Here is a 27,113-nt window from a genome sequence, read left to right on the forward strand (position 1 = left end):
TGGTTTAGGTGTTAGTATCACTTCTGGAAAGGATGGACTTCAGACCTTAAGGATTAAGTGTGTTTTGGTTAAGCCATTGCATTATCAAGCTTATGATTTGGGTTTTTGAACCTTTTTGGTAGTCCCAATGGATAAAGTTGGAAACTTGATCCTTCTTAATCACATGTTGGTCTAGATCTAAGCCTTGGAGCTCTTGGAGTCAAGGAGGCAGTTGAATCTATTAAGTTGTTTGGATGCTGGCGAACACGACGTGTTGGCTGAGGTTTTCCCGACTGTTTGGATGCTGGAAGAGAAGGCATGGCCAAGTGGAACACGACGTGTTGGGTCAACATGGACTGTTGACCTTGACCGTTGACTTTGACCAAGTTGGACCTTGAGGGTATTTTCGGATTTTGATGGAATTGGTCACTTGGTGGAAACAGGTATCGGTTAGAGAACTGAGATTCGGAGTTGGACCTCATCAGTTATGTTCAGTCTGCTAGGTGAGTTTTCCTCACTATACTTATGGGTCAAAGGCACTAAGGCCGGCCTATTGGTTTGATAACCTGATATTCTTTGATATGTTGAGTATGCATGCTAGTTTTGATATGTTAGTCTGGTAGATCTGTGGGGCTACATGTGATACTGTCTGATTATCTATGTATGTTATTATTTGTTATATGTCAACATATTGTGTGGGTTGGGTTGAGGTTGTACTGCTGCGTACGGCAGCCAACAAACCCTGGAGCAATCCAGATATTAGTTGAGGGTCGGGGAGGGCATGCCAGACTCACACTGAGGGCTTATGAGCATTCCAGATACGAGCTGAGGGCCGAGAAGGGCATGCTAGACTTGTGCTGAGGGCTTAGTAGTATCCAATTTGAGGATTGATCTGATCGGGGAGCAAGCCAGATGTAATGCCCGTGTTTCTAGGCTAGGCATTAATATTGACATGATAGTCTAGGTTAACCTTTGTGACTCATTTTGGAGAAATGAAAAGGAATTATGTGAATATTATGTGTTTTATGTGTTTTATGCTTAATTATTAGGGTTTAATTAATTAAGTAAGACTAAAAATGAGCGTCGAAAATAAATATTAGATAAAGCCGATATTTATTAATAAAGTTGTAGTGGTCGTGACAAGGATTACGGATATATAAAGAATGCCGAAATCCGAGTTATAACGAAGAAGTTATGACCTGTCGAAGTTTCGCGACAAACCGGCACGGTGCCGAATGTCGTAAAAAGTGAGTTTTTGATAAACTACTTTTTAGCCTTAGTGATCTAAACAAAACTCGTAGTGTTCGTTAAACCGAGAGTAGGTATAAAAAGAACGCCCAAATCTGACTTCGTATGAGGAAGTTATGATTTTTCGACGTTTCAGCTTAGTAGTAGACAACTAAAAAACTCGAATTTTAGATCGAGTGATTTTTAGCCGACACGACCTAAACGAGAATCGAAGGTCTCGTAAATAGTAGCACAACGGTAAAAAGACAGACGAAAACGGACGTCGGATGAAGAAGTTATGAATTTTTAACGGATTTCCTGTCCCGGTCTGTTAAAAATAATAATATAAAAATTAAATCAAAATTAGCCGACGAAGTCTAAACGAAAGTTGTAGAGCGTAATTTTACCTACGCGTGCATATATAAACGTCAAAAACGGAGCCCGTATGAGAAAGTTATGGATTTTACAAGAATGGGCACAATTTTCGAGAAAATTCGCAAGGAATGGTGCTGGCCACGTGATCCTCGCATGCTTGTCTCGTGCCCAATTCGCGTGTTGCATGCTGATTCGACCGAGGGTGCGGTCCAATGGACTTCCGACGCGCATCGCTACTGATGCCCCGTGTCCGAGGTGCTGGCCCAATCCGAAGCCGGCACGTAGCCTCCTCGCATCCGAGCCTCGCCGAAGCAGCCAGCTGGTCTGAGCCTCGCAGACACCTGCCTCCCCCTCCTTGCTTCGGATCCAACCCTCGCTACTATATATAGTGGTGGCTGCGAGACCTCCCGGGTAGAATTCCGAAATTTGTCACTTTTCACCCATTTTTCATCTTTTTTATCATTTTGACTTCCCCCGAAGCCCCGGTATCATTTCTAAAGCCCGAAATACGTTCCGAAGTTCCCGAGAAGCCCGGAAAATTTATCTTTTCGGTTTTGAAGCCCGACCTTTCGCAGAGCCCGGTTTCTCAATAAAACTCCCGGTTTTATTAGAAACGAACGTTTTAGGAAACGAATTGATGCCCGATTATCATTAAATCAAGTGAGTGTGTAGTTACTTTCACTTTATACATAGATATGAAGTATTTTATATAAAATACGTGCTATGTGTATATATGTTGTTTATTTATTTAAAATGGATGTTGAATGGATGTTTTATACATGTTTAAAATAATTTAAAATGTATATATATTTTATCTTCAAATATGTTGGGTAAAACATGGGTAGATAAAGGATGAGGGATAATTGTACAGTATAGATGTACGTTAGTAGCTATGAATTTAGTACAGTATAGATGTACGTTGGCGACTATGTGACGTAGTGCCTATTGTATAAACCCTGGCGACTATGGGACTTAGTGCCTATTGTATAAACCCTGGCGACTATGAGACGTAGTGCCTATTGTATAAACCCTGGCGACTATGAGACGTAGTGCCTATTGTATACACCCTGGCGACTATGAGACGTAGTGCCTATTGTATAAACCCTGGTGACTATGTGACGTAGTGCCTGTTGTATGATCCTTGGTAACAATGGACTTTGGATAAATTCCTTAGGTCAATCCTGAGGAATAATAGGATGAAGGATAGTCGATTCTTGATCGACGTTCGTTAGTGCTTGTAATACAAACCTTGGGCAGCGATGGACTTCGTGCCTATTCCTTAGGATGAATCCTTAGGAATGAGTGAGATTTGATTCTTAGGGTAAATCCTTAAGAAATAAATAAGATAATGGGGATTGGGTAATTGGATTGATTATTTGATGCTTAAGCATAATAAATTTATTTATTGTGGGTTGAAAACCCTATATGCTCACCAGGCTCCCAAGCCTGACCCACTCAGTTTGTTTGTATCACAGGTATCGATACGAAGTTACTTTACACTGAGAGATTAAAATAGATGTAGATCACTAGTGTAAGTGAGTGTAAGTTCTGTTTATGCTTATGTTTCTGTATTGACGATGACATCCCAATGGTTTAAGTGAATAAAATACATTTCTTCAGAAATGATTTGATAATATAATTATCATGTTTTTATGGGAACAAATTCCGCAACACCTTTTAAAAGGATTACTCTGATTTTATTTTTAAAAAAAAGCATAAACGAAATCGGTCTTTTCTGGCCGAGAAATTAGGGGATGTCACAGTTGGTATCAGAGCATTAGTTTAAGCGAACTAAGAAATTGTAGAATTTCTAGACTTAAACTTAGAATGCTAAGTGATGATTGTGAGATGAATGTCTACCATATTTTAGACACGAGCACTAGTTTATTTAAGGAAAGATGCCTAAAATGTTTTTATGTGCTAAATGTTATATGTTTGCCATATATGCCATTATTTGTTCGGATCTATGGTCTGTTGCCGACCGGATCTGGAAACCTTATGTGTGTAGGATTCTAAGCGTATGATTACGGAGATTAGAACTAACATGTAAACGTTTCGGAGTGATAAGGGAATTTAAATACCTATCGAGGATAAAGACCTAAATTCACCTTACTCGGTATATAGATTGTAATGGAAAGAATTCGTAGTGGAGTTGCAAATGCAAACGGAAACAGGGATTAACAGCCTCAACCTCAAGTAGTTGAGCAAGTACCTGTTGTAGGAGCTGCAATCTCAAGTTTATCAACAGTATCGGCAAAGGATGGGGAAATGTGAAATCTTGTCTCCAAAGCAATGGTTCCTTGAAAAAGTTGAACCTCTATCAACTTTTTGATGAACTTCAAGGACATGAGTCAAATGTTGCTCAGAACATAAGGGAACTCTCCGGAGGTCCTCTTGCTCTTGTCAGTTCCTTTGAACCAACCATTCCGAACTCATCTACCTCGAATCCCTTCACACCCATTGTTCCATTGGTTCAAACATCCGCACCTACCTTACCCACACAAACCTTGACGGTTGATGAATTTGAAGCCAGGAACTCTGAACTCCGTTTTCAACAGTAGTTCGCCCTACTCTCAATGAAGTACAAACGTCCGTTAAACTCCTCTTACAAACCATACCAAAACCGATTCAATGCTCCTCACCATAACAATCCTCAACCTCACTCTGCTTCGGAACCTAAACCAACTTCCGAAAATCCTCCAGCATATAAACCAAACATCACTAAACCAAACACTACTCCGGAACCCTCTCAGAATTCCAAATCGGACAAACCAAAGATTGTGTGTCATAAGTGTGGACATGCAAATCATTTTGCCAAAGATTGCCTGGCTGATGCTCCACAAAAACCAAAAGTCAAGGATTCATCTTACTATGTCCGAAGAGCACAAGAAATGGCTGAAAGTGAGAAAGCATTTGTTACAACTGTTTCTAGAGATGTTGAAGGATATTGGTCATCCGGAGATGATTATGACATGGTAACTGGAAGAAACATGTGTTTGATGGCAAGACAAACGGTTGAATGTGATGAAGGATACTGGTCTTCTGGGTCCGAAGATGATGATGATGTTACTGAACCTCACCACTGCTACGTGGCCACCAACGATCCACCTGGCCGAAGCATCGTTCAGCAGGTAAAATCTATGATCTCTAATAATAATTTTGATTTATCTCTTTGTGAACCTTATCTGACCCAAATCCAAACAGATATTAACACAATCTATAAAGCCTATGAGTCTGCCATAGAAGCCAGTGAGAAGAAGGATTGTGAACTAAATCGTCTTAGGTTACGTTTTGAGGATAAAAAATTGAAAATCGAGTCTTTAGAGCATGAGCTTGTAATGTCAAACGATGAATGTATCATTTTGAAAGATAAATGTGAAATCACTTATTCTGAACAAAATGTTTTAATTGTTGATAACAAACGTCTCAATGCAAAAATAGATGTTTTGCATAATTCTGTTGATATGCTTGAAGCGGACATTCGGATGACTCACAATTTTCGTCATCCATGGTCTAAAGCACCTGGTCTCGGAAGCGAGTTTCCGAAACCAGCTGTCAGTCCCTTAAAGGAATTGCAAAATTTGACATTCATGGGAGAGGTTCCGAGTATCAAACATTCGGTCACCCCTGTTTCTCCCTTGTCACCACTTCCTGAGACTACAGACCAATTTGAGTCCCTAATTCCTTATTTCAAACCAATAGTTGTCACATATCCTGATTCCACGCCTCTTCCGCCTCTGACAAACCTGGACCTGAATCGGACCACGGATTTTCATCACAGTCTTACAAATTGTGTAGACCATGTTCAGAAAAGTAATCACGTGAACAATTGTGTGATTGAAGAAATTGATCCGGTGACAACTGAATCCACTGCTTCTGAGGTTGTATGGGCATCCTTAGATGATAAAGTTGAAGTCTCAAGCTGTGTGTCCTCTGGTTCTTGTGAATCGGATTCTTTAGTCATTTCAAAAACTAGATTGGTTCCCATCACTCCCGAGTTTAAGAATCCATCCGTAGGACAAACCTCAAAATCCTCATCTCATCCTAAGAGAAAACCAATGCTGAATAGGAAAGATCTTGTAGATCCCAAAGTAGAAGCTCGAAATGCTCATAAAAAAGAAGTTAAGACTAGACAAAATTTCAGGTTCCTTGCTAACTCCAAACCAAGTTCATCCCGGAATTCTCATGTATCCATTCATAGTCAAAACTCCTTTGTTCCCACTAAGATTCTCAAAAGACCTTCCGAACCTCTTGGTCATGTAGAACCTAAGAAAGTCGTTAGCTCATCTCAGTCTCAAGCTCATGTAACTGCCAAAATTCGTCCGAAATACTCCAATAGAATCTCGGAATGCTTCATCTGTCCTTATTGCAAAATCTGATGGCACAATTTTTAAACCAAATCTTTCAAAAACCAATGTGTCATCAAGAAAATCCACAAATGAAAAGAAAACATCCTTAAAATCTTCCAAGAAAAATTGTGTGTGGAAAGTCAAAACTCCCATTGCTGAAACATCAATTCCGGAGGAAACAAATGATACCAACCCTCCGGACGTCAAAGATCCGAAGAAGGTAGTTCGGAACCTTCAAGTCATTGAATATGACTACTGGATAGATGAAAAGACATTAGCATTCTGTCTGTTTCCAAAGAATTCCAAGAATATCACCCAGAAACACAAAGTTGTTCCTAAGTCACAATCAAAGTCCAAAGCCCATGCCTATGTCCCAAAGTCTAATTCGGAGCCTAAAAACTCCATCACTCACTAATTTTGCAGGCACTTTGTGCTTCGGAGCAAGAAAGAATATGGTATATTGATAGTGCTTGCTCCATGCACATGACGGGGCAGAAGGATTTTCTACGAGATTTAAAGCTTTCTCCAAATGCTGGTTACATGACGTATGACAACAACTCCAACTCTCAAATTCGTGGTTATGGAACCCTCACCAACGGAAACTTCTCTATTTCACACGTGGCTTATGTGGCTGATCTAAAACGTAATTTGATAAGTGTTGCTCAGCTCACTGATTCAAATCGACGTGCTGAATTTTGCAAAAAGTACAGCTATGTAATGACCGAAGACCAGAAAGAGTGTTTAATCAAGTCGCTTCGCAACAAGAACATGTACCCACTCGACATCAACATGATTATTGGCAAACCGCAACTCTGCCTTCTCTCCAAAGTTGTTCCTGACGTCAGTTGGTTATGGCACCGAAGGCTCGCTCATCTAAACTTTCGGTATATGAATGATCTTGTATCCGGCGAAATGGTAAGAGGTTTACCTCTTCTCAAATTCGAAAATGATCATTTGTGTGTTGCTTGTGAGTGTGGTAAGCAATCGAAGAAGGGTCATCCTGTTATCATCGAAAAGTCCATTTCGGAACCATTGGAGCTTCTACACATTGATCTCTGTGGACCATCCACTGTAGAAAGTCTTCATCATAAGAAATACATTCTTGTGATTGTAGATGATTTTACAAGGTTCGCTTGGGTTTTCTTCCTAAGGCTGAAATCCGAAACAGCCTTAGAGCTCATAAATTTCATCAAAGGAATAGAAGTTCTTACAAAACTCCCAGTTAGGAGAATCCGAAGTGACAATGGATCGGAATTCACTAATTCCACCATTGAGAACTTTCTCACAGACAAAGGAATCGACCACAACTTCTCAGCTCCTTATACTCCACAACAGAACGGTGTAGTCGAAAGACGCAATAGAACTCTCGTTGAAGCTGCTCGATCCATGCTGAATTTCGCAAATCTACCACTCTACCTTTGGGCTGAAGCCGTATCTACTGCTTGCTTCACTCAAAATCGGAGTATCATCAATCGACGTCTTAACATGACACCGTACGAAGCAATGAATGGTCGGAAGCCAACTATCTCGTTTTTGCATGTCTTCGGATGCAGATGCTTCATCAAGAACAACCGTGATCAGCTTACCAAGTTTCAACCTAAAGCTGATGAAACCATTTTCCTTGGGTACTCTTCAAAATCGAAAGCTTATAGAGTTCTTAACCGGAGAACTCGTGTTCTGGAAGAAAGCTTCGACATTACCTTTGATGACAACTTCGTTCGGAACTCTGGCCCTACTCACATTACAACTCACATTATGGAGTCCGATGCTCCTCCGCCAGGATGTCCGAACCCTCAGACAATTCTTGAAGTTGACTTTGAAACTCTGTTTGGTCCTTCCGAAACCGCTCTTGATTCGGAATCTCGATCAAGACCTCCTCTCATTCCAATCCCCTCTTCGGAAGTTCCAGTCTCTCGTAATGTCTCCGGTCCGATCCCAAGCCTCTCTCCATTTAATTCTAATCTGTTTCAACCTTCTCAGGTTGAGGGGGAGAATAATACCAATCCCTCTCTTGAATCAAATGTGAATGGCTTCCAAGATGCAGTTGTTGAGTTCGATGACTCCAATCCGCTCAATAATGATGAAAATGAACACTTCTTTGAGTTCCCTTCTGATGATGATGTCAACCTCTCTGGTTCAGAAGTTCAGGGGGAGCATCATCCCAACATTCAAACCATTCAGGGGGAGCAAATCAATTCCACTGTTGATATCGGTTCGACGGCTGCACAAGAACTCCGACGATTACATGTTTGGATGAAGGATCATCCTCCGAACCAAGTAATCGGTAACCCCAATGCTGGTGTACAGACTTGGTCTGCTACAAATATTCAAAACGAATGTCATTTCTCAGCATTCATATCCATGGTTGAACCCAAATCCATCAAGGAAGCATTGGAGCATGCTGATTGGATTACAACCATGCAAGACGAACTGGCAGAATTTGACCGAAATGAAGTTTGGACTCTCGTGCCTCCTCCCCAAAATCATCCCATTGTCGGTACAAGATGGGTATTCCGAAACAAGCTTGATGATGTAGGAGTTATCATCCGAAATAAGGCAAGACTGGTGGCTAAAGGTTTTACTCAAATAGAAGGGCTCGACTACGACGAAACTTTTGCTCCTGTTGCACGTCTTGAAGCCATCAGAATCTTTCTTGCTTATGCAGCTCATAAAGGCTTCAAAGTTTACCAAATGGATGTTAAGAGTGCGTTTCTTAACGGTGAACTTGACACTGAAGTGTACCTTCAACAACCCCCGAGATTCATTAATCTTTCCTTTCCGAATTACTGTTATAAACTCCGGAAGATTGTCTACGGACTCAAGCAAGCTCCTCGGGCATGGTACGAGACCCTCATTGATTTTCTCAAATGCTCCGGTTTTCAAAGAGGAATTCTAGATCCCACTTTATTCCGAAGATCAAATGGAAAGCATCTAATGTTGGTACAAATTTATGTGGATGACATCATTTTTAGATCTACTGATTCATCTATGGTTGCTGACTTTGCTAAACTGATGATCAATCGATTCCAAATGAGTGTGAATCGGGAGTTAAGCTTCTTTATTGGCCTCCAAGTCAAACAGACCAACCGAGGAATATTCATTCACCAAGAGAAGTGCATCACGGAACTCCTTAAGAAATACTCCATGGACACCTGTGCCTCTGCCAAGGTACCAATGGGCTTCGGACACAAGATTTTTGCAGACCCTTCCGGTGTTCCTGTTGATGAAAAGAAATACTGCGGAATGATTGGATCTCTACTCTATCTCACAGCAAGTCGTCCGGATATCATGTTCTCAACATGTTTATGTGCCAGATTTCAAGTCAACCCAAAGATGTCTCATCTTTTGGCTGTGAAACAAATCTTTCGATATCTTAAAGGCACAAAAAGTCTCGGACTCTGGTACCTAGCGAAAGCTTCCTTCTTCAAGCCTACTCAGATTCAAACTATGGTGGTCTTTAACTCGATAGAAAAAGCACTTCAGGTGGTTGTCAATTCTTAGGTGGACGATTGGTCAGTTGGTCATCCAAGAAACATAACTGCATTGCACTCTCTACAGCCGAAGCTGAATACATTGCTGCTGCCAGCTGTACATCTCAAGTTCTGTGGATGAAATCTCAACTCTTGGATTATGGTTACCGTTTTCAACGCATTCCTATCTATTGTGATTGTCAAAGTGCCATTGCGATTTCCCACAATCCAATTCAGCACTCTATGACCAAGCACATTGACATACGGTACCATTTCATAAAAGATCACGTTTTCAATGGTAACATTGAACTCATTTTTGTTCCATCTGACGATGAGATCGCTGATGTCTTTACCAAGGCATTAGACGAAACCAAATTTAATGGTTTTCTGAACAAGATTGGTATGATGATACCAGATCCTCAGTTCTTTCAAGAGACTTGTTCTCTTTGATAGACGTATTTTGAAAGAAAATTAGTTCTGATCCTCTTTTTCGGAACTACTTTCTCTCTGAATACATAGGATCATTTTACTTGTCTTTATCTCTGACCTTCACTTGAGTTCGTTAATCTGTACAGTTCACCTTGTTTGTTTGCTATTTATAACCCACCTTGTCATGATGATCGGAATATACTTCATAATCGAATTCCGGAATTCCTCCCCGGAAAATGTTTCACATTATGCGCTCCGGACTTCCAACACTTACTCCGGAATTTTTCAGTTGCGCTCCAGAACTTTCACAATGCGCTCCAGAATTTTCAAAAAGTGCTCCGGAATTTCAAAACTGGTCCGGAATTTTCAAAAAGTGCTACGGAATTTCAAAACTGATCCGGAATTTTCAAAATGTGCTCCGAAATTTTCAAAAGTGCTCCGGAATTTCAAAATTGCTCCGGAATTTCAAAATTTGCTCCGGACCCCTTTTCAAACAAGCATGCTCCGGAACACGACTCTTACCCTCCGGATCATTCACTGTCCGGAACAGCTGATCCGGAATACCAAAAGGCAATAAGGTGAAACGGTTTTCTCAACGGTTGCTTTTCAGGAAGATCCTTATCCGATCCTCCTCGATTTGTGTGACACGATTGCACGCCCCATAAAATAGACATCAAATTGACGGTTGAATTCTCCATTTTTAGACCCAAAATTACCTTGCCCTTTCACCTCACCTGTCAAATCACGTTCATAAACATTAAATGCAACCCATTTGTTCTCGGATCCTAATAATCATTTTTCTAACCCGAACCATTTACCTTACCTATAAATACCCTTTCAAAATCCCTTTTACCTCTTTACGCTCTCAAAAAATTCTCTCACTGTTCTTCGTGTTCTTCAAGAACTCATAACCTGCAACAATGGCGTCCTCTCCGTCAAAAAATTCTCTAAATGTTCATTTTATAAGAGCTACTCGACGAGTTGGTAGCCCTAACTCGTCAAGTAGATGCGAGCTGGACTGCGGGGTTTAAGTGGACTACTCGACGAGTCGGGAATGGACTCGGCGAGTAGGTCCGTCAGGAAGAAACCCTAACCCTTAGGGTTTTCACCCTATTTAAGCAACATTATGGACCTCCACCCCAGCCTCCATCACCTCCACAGTTCATTCTCGAAACCCTAGCAACCATTGAGTGTCTTAAAGCCTTTCTTGCTATTTTTGTGTGATTTGAAATTAGGAGAAGGAAGGGATCTTTTGGTGGTTCAAGAAGAGGCAGAAGATTCAGAGTTTTTGTTACATTTCAGAGCTCTTGAAGGTATAAAGTTTATACCTTGGCTTATTTTCACTTAGATCTTCATGAAAGCTTGTTTGTTGCCACTTTTGAGTCCTTTCCAAGCTATTCTCGGGTAGGAAGCTTTTGGGACTGTAAGGACTCTAGATCTAGGCACTCTTGAGCTCCAGAAGCTCAAAGTTGCCACTTTTATTCGCCCAAGATCCCATTCTATTCCCTAGACTCTCATTTCTAGCTTGTTTTGGTCGTTTTAGCTTCATAGCATCATGCATGCACGTAAAGTTAGCAACTTTACGTGTTACTCTAGCCTAAGGAGTCCAGATCTATGAATTAGAGGCAGTGGGAATCACCAGGATCAACTGTATAATCTGAGCATGCAATGGACTCGCCGAGTTGTTCTTGGGACTCGACGAGTCGGATCGATGTCCCCAAACCCTTCTTTGATTATGAGTGAAACCACTGAGTTAAGGAGATGATTCAGCGAGTTGGACATGAGTAAGACTCGGAAGCAAAAGAACTCGACGAGTCCAAGGAGAGACTCGACGAGTAGAATCGAGATGTCCTGATGATATGACCGTTTGAACTCGACGAGTCGGTAGAAGGACTCGGCGAGTTGGGTTGACTGAGAGTTGACTTTGACTTTGGCGTTGACTTTGACCAGAAGGGTAAAATGGTTATTTTACCCTAAGAAGGATTATCAGTTTTTGATTGAGTGTTGTTATGGAATTATAGCCGGAGAGTCGCCGGAGCAGCAGATAGGGATCCCTCACCCAGTCTTTCAGCAGTCAGCCATACGAGGTGAGTTTCCTTTCCAGTAGGAATAGGTCTACGGCCACAATGCCGGCCCGTTTAGATGTTAGTAGTTCCGGACTGTGGTCCGATGCCGGGGTTAGCCCGATGCAGTTTATATGTTTCCGGACTTCGGTCCGATGTCGGGGTGGTCCCGAGAAGTAGTATGTATGCTTGATGTCTTTGTGATTCATGCATATTTATGTTATGTGCCTTGTGTTCCGGACTTCGGTCCGATGCAGTAGTTATATGTTTATGTTACATGTTTATGTATATGATATGTCCAGTTATTCCGGACCTCAGTCCGATGCAGTGGGCAAGGCCCAAGTTAGTCCGGACTTCGGTCCGATGCAGTGGGCAAGGCCCAAGTTATTCCAGGCTGCGGTCTGATGCAGTGGGCAAGGCCCAAGTTATTCCGGGTTGCGGTCCGATGCAATGGGCAAGGCCCAATATGTGCTTTACGTGTTATTGTATGGTATGTGGTAGTATGGGGGAGCTCACTAAGCTTCGTGCTTACGGTTTTCAGTTTTGGTTTCAGGTACTTCCACTAGCAAAGGGAAGGGCTCGGGATGATCGCATGGCACACACCACAGTCTTCAGCATGGGAGTTTCACTCTGATATTTTGTCATGAGATTTATATATGAGACAGATTTTATGATGTGTTATGATACATTACTTACGATTTTACTTATGATACTGGATGGTTTATGATTTTTATTATGATTGAAAAACGAAATTTTTGCGCCGTATTTTTGGGATGTTTCAATCCCAATCGTCGGTGACAGAACAGTTCCAATCTACAAATCGACCTTTCTCAAGGAGATTGGTGTTAAAGCTAACCCAAGGGGTTTCAAAGTTGTTGAACCAACGTCTGAAGAGTTTCAGACGTTCCTGAACTACATTGGATACTCTCAAGACTACAAAGCGAAAGATTTCATGAAGACTGTTGTGTCCAGACTATGGACTGTATTGATGCACTTCATCCTCAGAGGACTGTCCGGAAAGCATGGAGGAACGAACACCTTAAGAAAGGACTGGCTCAATGTCGTATTCAGCATCTACTCCGTACGCGAGAATGATGTTGATCTTCCGGAAGTCTTGTGGCAAGACTTCTGCAAGTTTGCTACCAAGAGGAAGCCGAATGAAATTTCAAGCCCTAGGTTTTGGGCTCTGACGATCGAACAAGTCTTCAAGGAGCTTTCGGAACCACTTCCGGTTAACACCATCCCTCCGGAGGTATGTGTCTCGTTTAAACTTGTAAAATCTTATAGGATTCCGGACCAATCCTCTTTTGGTCCGGTCAGACGACTTCCGGACCACATGTTGGCCCTAATTCCTTCCGAGTCCCCTTATTTAAAACATCACTTAGAGACTTCGGTTGTGTTCGACCCAACACAACCTGCCCCTGTCTCTGTTGAGCCCATCTTGGAAAAGGCCAATCCAACTTCGTCCGGACCCGAAGTCAAGAAACCAGCCAAACGAAAGGCTTCTCCTACCAAGCCTAATACCAAAAAGAAAGCCAAAGTCAGTGCTCCCTCTCAACAGGAGGGCACCCATGACATTCCGGCTGATTCTGGCCATCCGCTCACCCCACCTACCCACTCATTTGAGGCACCCCTCGATGTTTCAAAAGCACAAGACACACTCACAGGGAGTCACCACATAATCCACCCTCACCCTCCCAAAAGGGTGATGCCGGTGTTGAACATAGTTCCTTGCAGCCCCCTGGAACACACCCACGAGTCACCTTTGATGATCCCATTATCTCTTCTACACGCACACACTCCGGAACCATTGTTCCGGACCCCAAGCTGTCCGGAGCTGGAGTAGTCCCTCCTCCTCCGGAAGCCTCAACTGGTCTGATACCCAGAAGGCGTACAGGACGACCATGTGTTAACGATCCCCAATGGGAAGATTTTGTCAACAGGGCTGCATCTACACGTCCGGACCTCACTAGAGCTCAAGTGGAGTCTACTCTAATCTCCATGAGGAACAGAGCCATCCAAAGCTACTTGCCCTATGTTCCTCCCACTGACACCAATGCTATAAATGAGCTCACTTCGGAACTGCCTCCCCTCACTACTCATCAAAGCATCTTCCATACCGATCCGAGCAAAGAGATCTCTGAAGAAGTCATGCTGGAAGAAGAGGCAAAAACCATTCCGGATGCACATCTCATGACTTCAGTTCACTACCAATCCAAGGCATCCGTATCCAAGTTTGCTTATGACTTCGGATCCTCTTCCTCTACCACTCCGGACGGCGGTTCCAATTCCAAACTTCAAGAAGATGATGATGCAACAAAACCGGGTCCCTCTTCACATCCGAACGTACACCAACCTCCTCCGTAACACTCTGATTCTGATTCAGAATCCTCAGCTGGTGACTACGTTGACCCCTTCTCTCTTCTCGAGATCCGAACCAATGTCTCTGACACCATGCAGAAAGTGTCATCTGTAGAGGCATCCGTAACAGATCTGAACTCTAAATTGGATCAAAAAGTCTCCGGACTTGATTCCAAACTTGATGCCATTCTCCAGTCATTATCCCAGCAGTCCGGACCATCAGTTGCCGAAAGAGAAGCCCACCTTGATCAGTTGATCTCCATCCGGCTCAAGCACACGATTGAGGAAGTTGACTCCAAGTACGACGCTTTGGTGGATACTTATCTCAACACCATCACTTCCATGCTCAAGGTCCATGATGATCTGGTGTCTGCTACCAATGACCTAATCAAGCAGACCCACGTTTGTCATGAGAAGCAAATTCAACGACTGGAGAAAGAGATCCGGAAGAAGGACGAGATGAACATGATTGGAGAGGGAGTAATGAGAGAATTTTGTTGGTGAATTTGTGAGGAAATGGGGAGGCCATGGTGTCTATTTATAGCCTAAGAAAGTCTCATGCAAGGCCATGCAAGCCATACTTCAAAGGTTAGTCAAAGACACCAAAGAATACCACGTGCTTGTACTTTTTGAACAAGTGTGCACACAAATGGGTAAGGTGGTCGGGATGGTCGTAAAAAAATTGGTTAAGGGTCCAAGAGGGAAGCATTGTCTGGTTTTTTGATCATTCAAACAAGCATGGTGGGGCCTAGTGATGTCATCTTCCAAAAAAATGCCCTAAAAACACATCTAGGTGTGTGTGCCAAGTTCCCAAAGTCTATATTTTTTTAGAAAGTGTCAGATGATAGAGTAGAGTTCTAGGATTCCAAAAACCTAAACGAATTAATTTTTTGAGTTTTAGAACTCCGGAAAATCGTGTTTAAAGTTTCATGTCTAAATGACCTGAGATGTCCGATTTTTCGACGTTTGTAAATATTTTTACTAAAAGTATTTCGAGTATGAAATTAAATATTAGACCATAGTATTAGTCCATAAACGCTCTCGAAATTAGTATCTGAGGTGTGCAAGTTCCTCAATGGATCGAGTTGGCTTTAGCAGTTTAAAGAAAATTTGTGTTATATTGGTTTGTTTTCTTATAACCGTCGTATCTTTTGCATACGAACTCCGTTTTGGACATTCTTTATATTTTTGGAAACAGGGGAACATGTACTATGAGACAAGAATGGTTGTTTCGCTCACAACTGCTTAATACAAATTTTTAGTTTTCAGACGTATTAACTAGGTTGCAGTTTGAGTTATGTGATTCGTTTGAGATTTTCCACAAATGGAAGTAAGATACCATATGGTATCTTATAATAGTTTTAATAACACTATATATTTTCAAAATATGCATTTAAGCTCAATAGGTCAAATTACAAAGATTTCCGTTGTGAACTGACTATCTACAGTTTTATACCTAAATTTCGGAATGTCACAATGAGATAGTGGATCGAGAACATGGGGGTTGTTTGGACACCAACATTGATGGGGAAGACAATTGCTAATGATGTGAAGTTGGAGGAGGCGACAGTGAATGAATGGAAGGGTGTCGATAGTTGGCGGTGGTTGTAGGTCGATGGAGATGTCAAAAAAAGTGAAACATAGATGTCATGAATGACATGTCTATGGTTGAAAGCCTTTAAACATTGTTTTTATTATTTTACACAAATAGTCTTTGGAGTTATTAATAATGTCAAAAATAAAGAAAATAAAAAAGCATATAATGGTTATTTTACATGCATTTAATTGATAGAAATTGATGGGGTTAGTCTCAGGACCATGCGTTCAGTTTTTGGAAACCACAACAATGAGAAATGTCAAAAATGTATAAGTTTGACTAAAAATGTAGACAGATGAAAAGTAAAGGGACCAAAAATGTAATTTACTATTTTTCAAATGATTTGAAGTCGAGGGGCAACTATTCACAATTTTCAAACAGCAAATGACATTATGACGAACCGTTTGCCTCCTCAAATTCCTACGATTCTCTTGAAACCTCCCGCTTCCTCCCTTCGAACAAAACAAACACATAAATGAAGGCAAAAGATGCATACACTAAATGGTTTGTTTGGGATCTTTTTCAAATTCAATTCCAACAAACCCCAAACATTAAACCCAATCCATAATCAATTTCAAAACTAAGAAAAAGGGTTTCTTTTGTGGGTTATGCGTACTCAAAAGGGTGTGTTTGGGGGTTGTTCTGAAAAACTCCCCACAAACCCTCTCACAAATTTCGATCAATCGTATCTACAAACAGAGAAAAAGAGTAGAATTTGAGAAATTTTTTTGGGTTTTATTCGAACTTTGAAAGATGTTGTGTGGAATGATGCGCAAGAAAAAGAAAACAGGAACTCCTGTATATATAAATGTCTATGATCTTATGCCTGTCAATAGTTTCGTATATTGGTTTGGCCTTGGTTTTTTTCACTCTGGTGTTCAAGGTTTGACCTTTATTTTTCCAAATTGTTGACCCTTTTTTTATTTAATTCTGCTAATTCAATTCAAAATTGATATATTATCCTATAAATGTATGTAAAATCTAACGAATCTTGGGTTTTGAACAGTTTATGGGGTCGAGTATGCGTTTGGTGGTAGCGACAATTCGAGACCTGGAATACTCAAATTGGAACCGAAACATTTCCAAGGTTTACAAATAAGGAAATCTATTTTAATTGGAAGAACAGAAATGGATGAACAAGAATGCAGAGAATTCATAAAGAAAATGGCAAAAGAGTATCCTGGAAATAGTTACAACATCATTTTCAGAAACTGCAATCATTTTGCGAATGATGCGTCTAAAAGATTGACCAAAAAGTCAATCCCAGGGTGGATCAATCGACTCGCTCGACTCAGTAAGTGCAATAACTCGTTTTAAGTTGAATCACTTAACATATTTAGCTAATACATATGGCTATTTTTTTACTTATTTAGACGATTTATTCAATCTAGAAAACAAGTTGATCTTATGTATGCGAGTCTTTATCGATATATTATCACTAGTGTCATAAAATGTTAGTATTTTGTAATAATGTATATCACATGCATAAAAAGTGAGAATTTCACCCTTGTGACTTTCATATCGTGGACTATCACTAACTCAACCATGGGTTTAAGTTGATTTAAAGGTTATTAACTTTGGAAAAGATCAATTTGGAGCTAGAAAGTATGAAAAAGTTTTCGAAATTTTAATGGGTTTATGATTGATTCTTGGAAGTAATTTTTGTATTTTTGTGTGTTTTGAAGATTTTCTTTATTCTTGCCTACTTCCGGATGGTTGGAATGAAACACCGCCTAGAGCAGTTGTGGCAGCTAATAATAACAAGAAGTAGAAGGTGAGTTGGTGGTTGTTTTGGTCTTTTGTGTATGCGATAAAAGTCTTCTAAGTGCTAGAAATTTTGGTATGTTAATGGTTTTTAAGTTGTGTTCAAGAGAACTGAATGTGAGGTGTTATAAATGTGAATATTCATTATTTGTAAATATATTAGATTTTTGCTAATGATGTCTATTGGCGTTGCTATTGATGTGGGTTTCGATGTGTGGTATCACTTTTTGTCACAAGAGATTCCATGTCGTATGAGTGTCATCTCACCACTTTTCTCTTATTTCTTGCCAAGGGATGGAGATGGTTTTCCATTACATTTTTATGAATAATTAAAACAACATAATTTTAATCAAAACAAAAAATTTCATTCATTAAAGTTAAAATTACGTAATCTCATGCCATTTTTGCTCTCTTTGCCAACATTCTAAAAGTCCGTATAACTGAAAGGTTTCATGTTTCCTTTTGGACGTACTCAGTGTATAACACTTGCACCATTTTCATCACTTTTCAAATCGTATTCCTCACTTTTCTCACTTTTCTGTATTCCTCAATTTGGTGTATAATTGATCTTTTTTCTGAAAGTCTCCTCACTTTATTTTGTTGAGAAAGCATATGATAACTTTGTTCAAAAACGTTTTATTGTCTTTGTAGTTGCCTACCTTCGGGTCCTTTGATATGTTGACCCACCATTGAGATCAATGGTCAAGTCTCATCTCAAATATAGATGAAATCAGAAGTAGTTTAAGAGTAGATTATATTTGTCATTCAAAGAAAAAATTAATTTAAAAATCACAATAAAAAGTTAAGATAAATTGGGCTATTATAAAAAATAATTTTTAGATATTTTTTAGTTAATTAGACCTTTGATCTAGGTTCTTTTAAATTTAACACATTTAATATTTTTTTTTTTAAAAAAAAACTTTTAGTTCAGCGGTATCAGGTGTTGTCCTCCTTCCTTCAGGTTGATGGTTCAAATGTTATCGCGAACATATGTGAAATTAAAGAATAGTTTAGAAAAACATATTAGATTTGTCGTTAAAAAAACTAATTTAAAAAATAGACTTTGTTTTGGTTTTGGTATTAAATTTTCCACATTTGAATGTTTATGTAACTATTTTTAAAAGTAGTTTTTCAATCAGTTTTAAGTTGATTTGATATATTAATTTAGATATTATATTTGACAACATATTTAAATATAAAATTTTAAGTATATTATAAGGATAATTCAAGAAATCAATCATTTATGATAATGTTTATATTTAATAACATATTTAAGTTAATAAATTAAGTATATTATATAGAAATCTGAAGAGTTAATGGAGTTCCAAAATAATATGGTGCAAGTATAATATTAATAGATTTAATGTATTAACTAAGAAAGAAGTTGAAAAGTTTGGGGTTTTCAAATAAATATGGTGATAAAAAATAACTTCTTTTATAATATACGAGGCAATATTCTGCGCGTTGCACAGTTATAATTAAAATATTGAAAAATATATGTTATTAAAATAAATATATTCTTGTTAGTAACTTTAAATTAATAATTCTTATACTAATTTATTATAAAACATTCTAAGTATTTTAAATAAATGATAACCATTATCAACACATGGATGTTCAAAATTACTTTCATAATTAATTTATGAATATCAAATAATAGATCTCATATTAATTTATTTAAAGTCATATCATCTCAATAGCCGCTACCCATAAATATAAAAATAAACTCAATTTATATAGACATATTCTATGTGATATTATTTTAATTAAATATATCCATAGGTTGTAAATTTTGAAATTATGTAGGTTTTATATTTAACATTTTATTTATAACTTTATTATTTTTAATCAATTTTAAAACTATCTTTTGATAGATGTTTTATATTTAATATTATATTTAAAATTTTAATATTTTTAATTTATTTTAAACTCTCTATTTTGAGGAATAATTATTATTATAAAAAGTAAATTTTAATCAACCTTTTTTTTGTTAATTTGACATTTTTATTTAGATCTTATATTTAAACGTTTTAACTATTTAGAAAAAATAGGTTTTGAATATATTATAAAAATTATGTTTTGAATTTAACATCATATTTAGATTAACAAACTAACTATATTATAGTGATAATATTGAAATTACAATGATATTAAATTTAATGTATTAATTTAAAAAAAAATTTAAAAATTTGGGGTTTCAAATGAACGTGGCTGAAGAAAAAATGTCTCTATTATAAGTATATATATATATATATATATATATATATAATAATAATAATAATAATAATAATAATAATAATAATAATAATTAATAATTAATAGATAATAGATAATAGGTACTAGGAGGATATATATAGTGCGTAAATATAACTAAAATATTACCAATTAAAATAGTGTTTGGCAAAAGTAACTGTTAGCTGGAAGCTGGTAGCAGGTAGCGTGTAGCTGGTAGTTGGAGCTGTAAATTTTATTTATTATATGAGTGTTTGACAAAAATAGCTAAAAGCTTTTGAAATATATAAAATTACATAAAATGACAACTGCTTTAAAAAAATATATATATATGTAAATATATTTTTAAGGGCATTTATGGAAATTGATTTCAAAAGCTCTGTAGCTTTTTGTTAAAAGTTACATGAAGTAGTTTTTAGATTTGAAGCGATTTGTCAAACTAAAAGCTAAACACTCGTAGTGTCAAACCAAGCTTTTTGTTTAAACTACAACGTTTTGTTAAAAACTAGAAGCTCTCAAATGCTTCCAAAAGCTTCATGCCAAACACACATATCCTTTTTTATAACTTTGAATTTATAATTCTGACACTAACTTGTTATAAAATATTATAAGTATTTTAATATATTATAATATATATATATATATATATATATATATATATATATATATATATATATATATATATATATTAAAATCATCTCAATAACCGTTATCCATTGGTATGTATATCAAGATCGTTTCTTGATTTATAGTTAATTTTAACTATTAATGGCTAATCAATGCAAGATAAACATAATTTATAAGCATATCATTTCAATAAAATATATATATGTAGGTTTGTTAATTTGGCATTTTGAAATAGGTTTTAAAATTATTATTATACTTAAACCTTTATTATTTTTAATAATTTTAAAATTATCTCTTGATGTAGGTTTGAATTTTAACATAATAATTAAACATTTAATATCTTTAAATAACTTTAAGACTATTTCTTTTGAAAATAATTATAGAAGGTAGTTTTTAATCATATATTTGTTTTATTAATTTGACATTTTGATTTAGATCTTATATTTAAACTTTTTAAATATTTAGAAAGAGAAATATTTATATATAAACTTATTTGAAATTTTGATTAATGTTTTGAATTTGACAGTATATTAAAATTAACAAGCTAAATATATTAGATTAATAATTATAAGTGAGGGTTTAAAATTAATAAATTAAGTATAATATTTTTATGTTTTGAAGTTACATCATATTTAACAAAATAAGTATTATAAATTGAAAATAGATAGTTAATATTTAAATTAAAATAATAATGAATTTAATGTATTAACTAAAAAAGAATTTGAAAAGTTTGGAGGTATCGCCTTCAATTTTGTCATACGACAATTTTTATTAGAGTTTTATGGGATTGAATTTGCTGACAGTTTTAGGTCAACTTACTAATATTTATACCCTTTGAATTTATGTAACCTAATGTGTTATCATTGAAGCCTTTCGACAATAAGCAATAAGATCTCTCTCTTTCTCTCTCTCTCTCTCTCTCTCTCTCGTATTCTCCCATGGAAGTAGTTGATCATCTTGATCGTGTGAATGCGAACCATGTAAATAATGTGTTCTTATTTTTTTCATTTACTACTCTATTTTTGAGAAATCATCTATCACTTGTTGAAGTGATTAAATCCTAACGAATTTAACACTAATAAAAACTGTCATTTCTTATGCATAGTCATTTCTTATACAATGTATGTTCTAGTTTCGAGGAGATGACTTTGTGAAAGTGGTTAGTATGATAGTCATTTCTTATGCAACTCGAGTAAGACATATTAGAATACTACGAAGGACATATTTTGGTACTTATATGTAACGAAAGAGTAAGGCTTATTTTTAGATGTGTTAGTATGAACTGTGATATGAATGGTTATTATGGCTTCGACTATCATGACGACAAAGGTAATTTAGCTCAACCTATGGTTGGTTATGTATATTACTTTTAGTGGACTGAAATTAATTATTATTTGAGGTTCCAATCCATTGTTGCATTTTCAATGATCAATGTCGAGTTGATCACTAGAGTTAAAGAAACAAAAAAAAAGATTTGTAGCTTAAGTAACTTTTGAGTGACATTGATTTTGTGTTTTATTAGGTGGTGGTGGATTTCGATAGCCAAATTATAGTTCATTTAGTTGAAATTTTATCTTTCAGTTGCAGAAAAAACACATTAACCTTTGGGAATATTTTCTTATAGCCATGCAGAAAAGAAGATTATTACACTTTTAAATATTCATATGGATGACAAATGGAACAAATATATTTACCAATGATCTCATTATTGGGATGATTGAACATTTCTTAAAAACCATTTGTAGACTGAAGTATTGATATGTTAGAGCATTTGATGATAGATGGTTTTGGAAAAATTAAGATATTGTTATTGTACTAATAAGGTATGACTCATTTTTAAAGGTCAGCTATTTCGGGTTTTAGGAAAATTTTTGGTGAAGTGATGACTATGCCAAAGCTCGGGTAACATTTGGACCATTTTGAGTAGTATGATATGGTCTTTCTTTTGTATTATTTTGTTTTAGTTGTGGATTTTGGTTGAATTTCTATCATGATGGAGTGTTGTAATTTTGTGATACATAATATACCTAGATATGACTTTTTGGAAATCGTTGGAGAATTTTGAACAAGAGGTCTGAACGACCTCATCACTTCTTGAGATTGCGATCTCAAACCACATTCGTTGGGGCCATATTTTTCTTTGACAAAATAGAAGGTTCTTGCAAACTAATCGCTTCCTCACAGTGGCATCAATCTTGTTAGACAAACTTAGACGATGAGTTGGGGAGTTAACATGATTTTGCGATCAAGTCATAGTGTGCCTTTGATGGGTCTTTATGTAACATCCTATTTTTCAAATCCCAGTTTTACCAGGATTTATAGATAATAATAATAATAATAATAATAATAACTAAATGGTTAAATAACCAAATTCAAAGAATTTTATGTAAAGGGGCTATAAGGGACAACTATTATAACCTAAAATGTTAAGGTTTTGGTCTTAAGGACTACATAATTAATTTTAGCAAATTAGAGGGTCCTTTTATGTAAATTTTGGAATTTTCTTGGGAGATTTTTTATTTATGGATCTCCACTCTAGATGGCAGCCCAAAAGCATACAAATTGATTGCTAAGCCTTCTAGGATGCCATGTAAATGATACCCAACCCTACCTTTGTGTGGGTGTTTTGTGCATACGATCGAGTGAAAAGAAAAGGAGCAGAGAACAGTTGTGAGAGAGGTAAAAAAATGAAGGAGGCTGTGAATAAGGATTGAGTAGGTGGGAAGGAAAATTCAGGAGGTTGTGTATGGTATTTCTCAAGTAAGCAACTCAAATTTTCCTTCTTTTCTTCTTCTTTTGTGAGAGTTACACCTAAAATCACCACCGACCGCCATGGCTACCACTACCGACCACCACCAGTCATCCTACTATGGTGGCAGTGGGTGGTATCCCTCCTTTACTCATTTGCTGCTAGGAACTCAAGGAGGAAGCTCTAAACCCTAACGTCTTGAGTTTATGTATTAGGCATTGTACTTTGTCTTCTCCTTTAAGAAATGTACTTTGGAGTGTGGGATTGGAATTTTTATTGGCATTTGGATTCAATGGGTTGTCACTTCTATGAATAACTTGTTTCTAAAAAATAAGCCACTTTGGATTAGGTCTTAATGGGTTAAGAAGCTAATTAACCCAAAATAACCAAAGTTGGGATTATTGGAAAACTCACTAATCTATCCCTGTCTTGTAAAAATTATAGACAAATCATTGGAAATCATTTTGGGTCAAGATGTCACACCCCCAAACCGGAACGGCGGAAACGTTCGGGGGCGGAGGACGTCATGTTAAGTATCACAACACATGCATCATAGTAATCAAAGTAACAACAACCATCGTACTAATAATATAAAGTTTATATTATGTTCAAAACATTTCATGATTTATATTAAAACTATAACAAAAGATAAGACGTAATGCTACTATGCTCCGTCTTCGTAACACCTAAGAAGGTACATGTCTTCTAACGATCCTGAGAATTCAAATGGTTTGAAAAAGTGTCAATATTAAAGTTGGTGAGTTCATAAGTATTTTTGTTATAAAGTATACTCTTTGTTCTTTGGAAAAGTTTGTATGTTCCTCCAGAAAATCCTATATTTTCTTTATAAGTATTATGACTGTAGTTATTCCTTCTGTGATCATTTAGTGAATATAAATTATATATAATACAGATTGATTAGACATTTGAATGTGTGAATCTGCCCTAAGCCCACAACCAAACAAGGAACAGGAAATGAGGCGGAAGTCACACATTCCACTGTCTATCGGATCTTTATTATATATAATCCTGATGTATTCATCAAATAATCACAAAATTAACATTAATGATTCTCTAGTAGAATGATAACCACGGTAGTTCCTTCTATAATCACTTAGTTTATACTAACTATATATAACCTAATATCGAACGAATAGTAGAATGTGTGAATCTGCCCTAAGTCCACAACCAAACAAGGAACAGGAAATGAGGCGGAAGTCACACATTCCACTGCCTATCGGATATTATTTATATATAACTCTGATGAATAAACTAAGGAATTATAGAATTAACCATTAAAGGTCCCTTATGTTCTACTAGTTTGTAAATAAGTGTTGAACCTTTTGTAGTTATGTTCCTAGTTCCAATTACTCTATTGTAAAACATTGTTTTCAGTAATGAATGTTATTGTTTCCAGAAAGTTAAATCGAAAACTGTTTACCTTTAAAATAACGATGTTTATCATAGAAAATCCAATATTTTCTATAAAACTGATTTGTAGTCTTAATTGTTCTAAGACCGAAAAGTACAAGTATAATTACTATACTTACTTTAATGATATCTAGTTTTGTTTATAAGTTAACTAGTTAAATATTTGTTTGCCATGAAAACTTGATGCGACGATACTACCCTCCTATGATTACTTAATACATACGAGTTGTATATAACCGAGATCGAATAGACAGTTGAATGGGTGTATCTGCCCTAAGCCCACAACCAAACAAGGAACAGGAAATGAGGCGGAAGTCACACATTCCACTGTCTACCGGACTTCAATTTTATCTAACCCTATTGTATATACTAAGTAATCATATAGTTAATGTCCCTTGGGAATGTTTAAGAAAAAGTATATCTTTATGTAAATAATTAGTTAATACTTATTGTGAATATTTGTTATAACCATACTAATACATAGTTAGTCCCGTATAGATCTATACACCAACTCACACTCTCCCTCAAGGAGACTCTGATTATAATTAGGATTCTAACGGGTACCATGAGTGGTACATCAAGCGGTTCACAATCCTGTATTAATTAGTTTACATAAAGTGTAAAACCTTTTTGTAATAACATGTAATTTTTGTAAAAAGGTCCCTTTGTCCCATAAATTATACCTATTATAGTTTATAAGTTTATTTCCATGTTTTAACCTGGACTTTGTAAAACAGTTCATATGATTCATAAACTATACCTATTATAGTTTATAAGTTTATTTTCATGTTTTAACAAAGTTTCGCGTTTAAATACATATTGACGGTAAGAAAACGAAATAAGTAAAATTACATTTTTAAACACAAGATTTCTTGTGTTTTACTTGTACTCCCCCCCTAAAAACATTTAAAAAGCTTGGAAAATATGGAGGTATGAACTCACTTGATGAGTGGTGATTCGGGAAGCGTTTCGTTTCTAGGAAGGATTTTTCTTGAAGAAACCGGGAGTTTTTGATGAAAAACCGGGCTTCACTCGGACAAAGTTTCGACTGGAAAAGCTTATTTTTTTTAGGACTTCGGGATTTCGGGCTTTCTTCGGGTGTTAGATATGCCACCGAGGCTTCGGGGTAGTTTAAAGTAGCTAAAATGCGTGTAGAAAGGAGAGAGGATTTGAAAAATGTAAACAAAACCCGGAGGCCTCGCATGCTATTTACAGGAGACTGAAGCCTCGTATTACACTGGGCGTACTTCTTGGTACGCTTAGCATACTGCTGTATCGTGAGTGGGCATAAGAACGAATTACAGGAGCAATAATTGTACCTTGATATATGAAAAGTAGTTAGAGCCTTGCGAGAATGTTATTGGTGATCTAGTGTTCATTATAATCCAGTAGGTTGGAAGATAAGCAAGCCTTATAATGAATCCATCACCGATATTAGAGTATCTCTTCCAGTGTTTTCAATCCAATAATCTTTTTATAGTAGTTTTGGTTAAAATTCAAGATGTTGGAACACCTGAACTAGGTTGGAATACCGTTTGTAATCTAGATTCATGTTTGTTTCAAGGATATGCCATAAGCATTTATAGAGTCATGTTTTGGAAAGTAGATTCCGTAAGGATGTTGTAGATAAAATCACCATTCATATGATGAAACAGTCACCACCTGCAACAATCTCTATGTTTCCCCCTCTCCTCGTTCCCCATTCACCATTCAGGTGATGAAACAGTCACCACCCGCAACACATTCTCCGACATTGAACCAAGTACGCCCCCATGCTTCTCTCTTTTTGTCTCTATGACTTTCCATGTATGGATTCCTCTGAATGTTCTAAGATGTTGAATTCAAAACTGAAATCAGCCCCCATAGAGAGAAAGTTCAAACTTAATTCCATGTTAATTTGAAAACAATTTCTTCTTGTTTTAAGTGACAATGGCTTATGTGAGAGATACGACATGGATTTGGAGATGGTGGTGGGAGAATAGAGAGCCAGAAAAGTATGGTGACATCTTCTAGAAACTCAAATGCACTAGTCTTGCGTTATCAACAAGCCGTTAGTGATCATCAGAAGTATTACATCAAAATTTCCAGTTAGTTAGTAAGGTTTGATTTCACTTTCTGGATACGATTAGGTGATTCACAAGGATTTGGGGACTTCAATTTTTTGGTGCAATTAGGTGAAAGAATACAACCCCTCCTTCCATTGGTTTCATCGAATCAACTGAAATGTTCAAAACTTCACATATGATTCACCATGATCTTAAAAAAATACGACTATATTGGGCTTGACAAATGATTAAACATTTAACTGGAACCATAAAAATATAAGAACATCTCGATTAAGACTATGTTTGGCATGCTAGCTTACAAGTTAGGCTATGTTTGGCATACTAGTTATTAGCTGAAAAGCTAACTGATAGCTGAAAAACTAGTTGTTAGTTGAAAAGCTAACTGCTAGCTTAT

General features: G+C 36.9%; 1 protein-coding gene across 1 annotated transcript; it reads left to right on the forward strand.

Annotated features, from left to right (window-relative positions):
• The first annotated feature begins 16,309 nt into the window (after positions 1 to 16,309).
• Positions 16,310 to 17,733, forward strand: LOC145121984 (deSI-like protein At4g17486). Its single transcript, XM_079057663.1, has 3 exons — positions 16,310 to 16,733; positions 16,857 to 17,144; positions 17,536 to 17,733. The coding sequence occupies exons 1-3, from the start codon at positions 16,604 to 16,606 to the stop codon at positions 17,619 to 17,621; spliced, it is 504 nt and encodes a 167-aa protein (XP_078913789.1). The 5' UTR covers positions 16,310 to 16,603; the 3' UTR covers positions 17,622 to 17,733.
• Positions 17,734 to 27,113: the final 9,380 nt, after the last annotated feature.

This window comes from Lactuca virosa, chromosome 6, assembly GCF_052849685.1.
Source record: "Lactuca virosa cultivar CGN04683 chromosome 6, Lactuca_virosa_CGN04683_v6, whole genome shotgun sequence".
Lineage (NCBI taxonomy): Eukaryota > Viridiplantae > Streptophyta > Magnoliopsida > Asterales > Asteraceae > Lactuca > Lactuca virosa.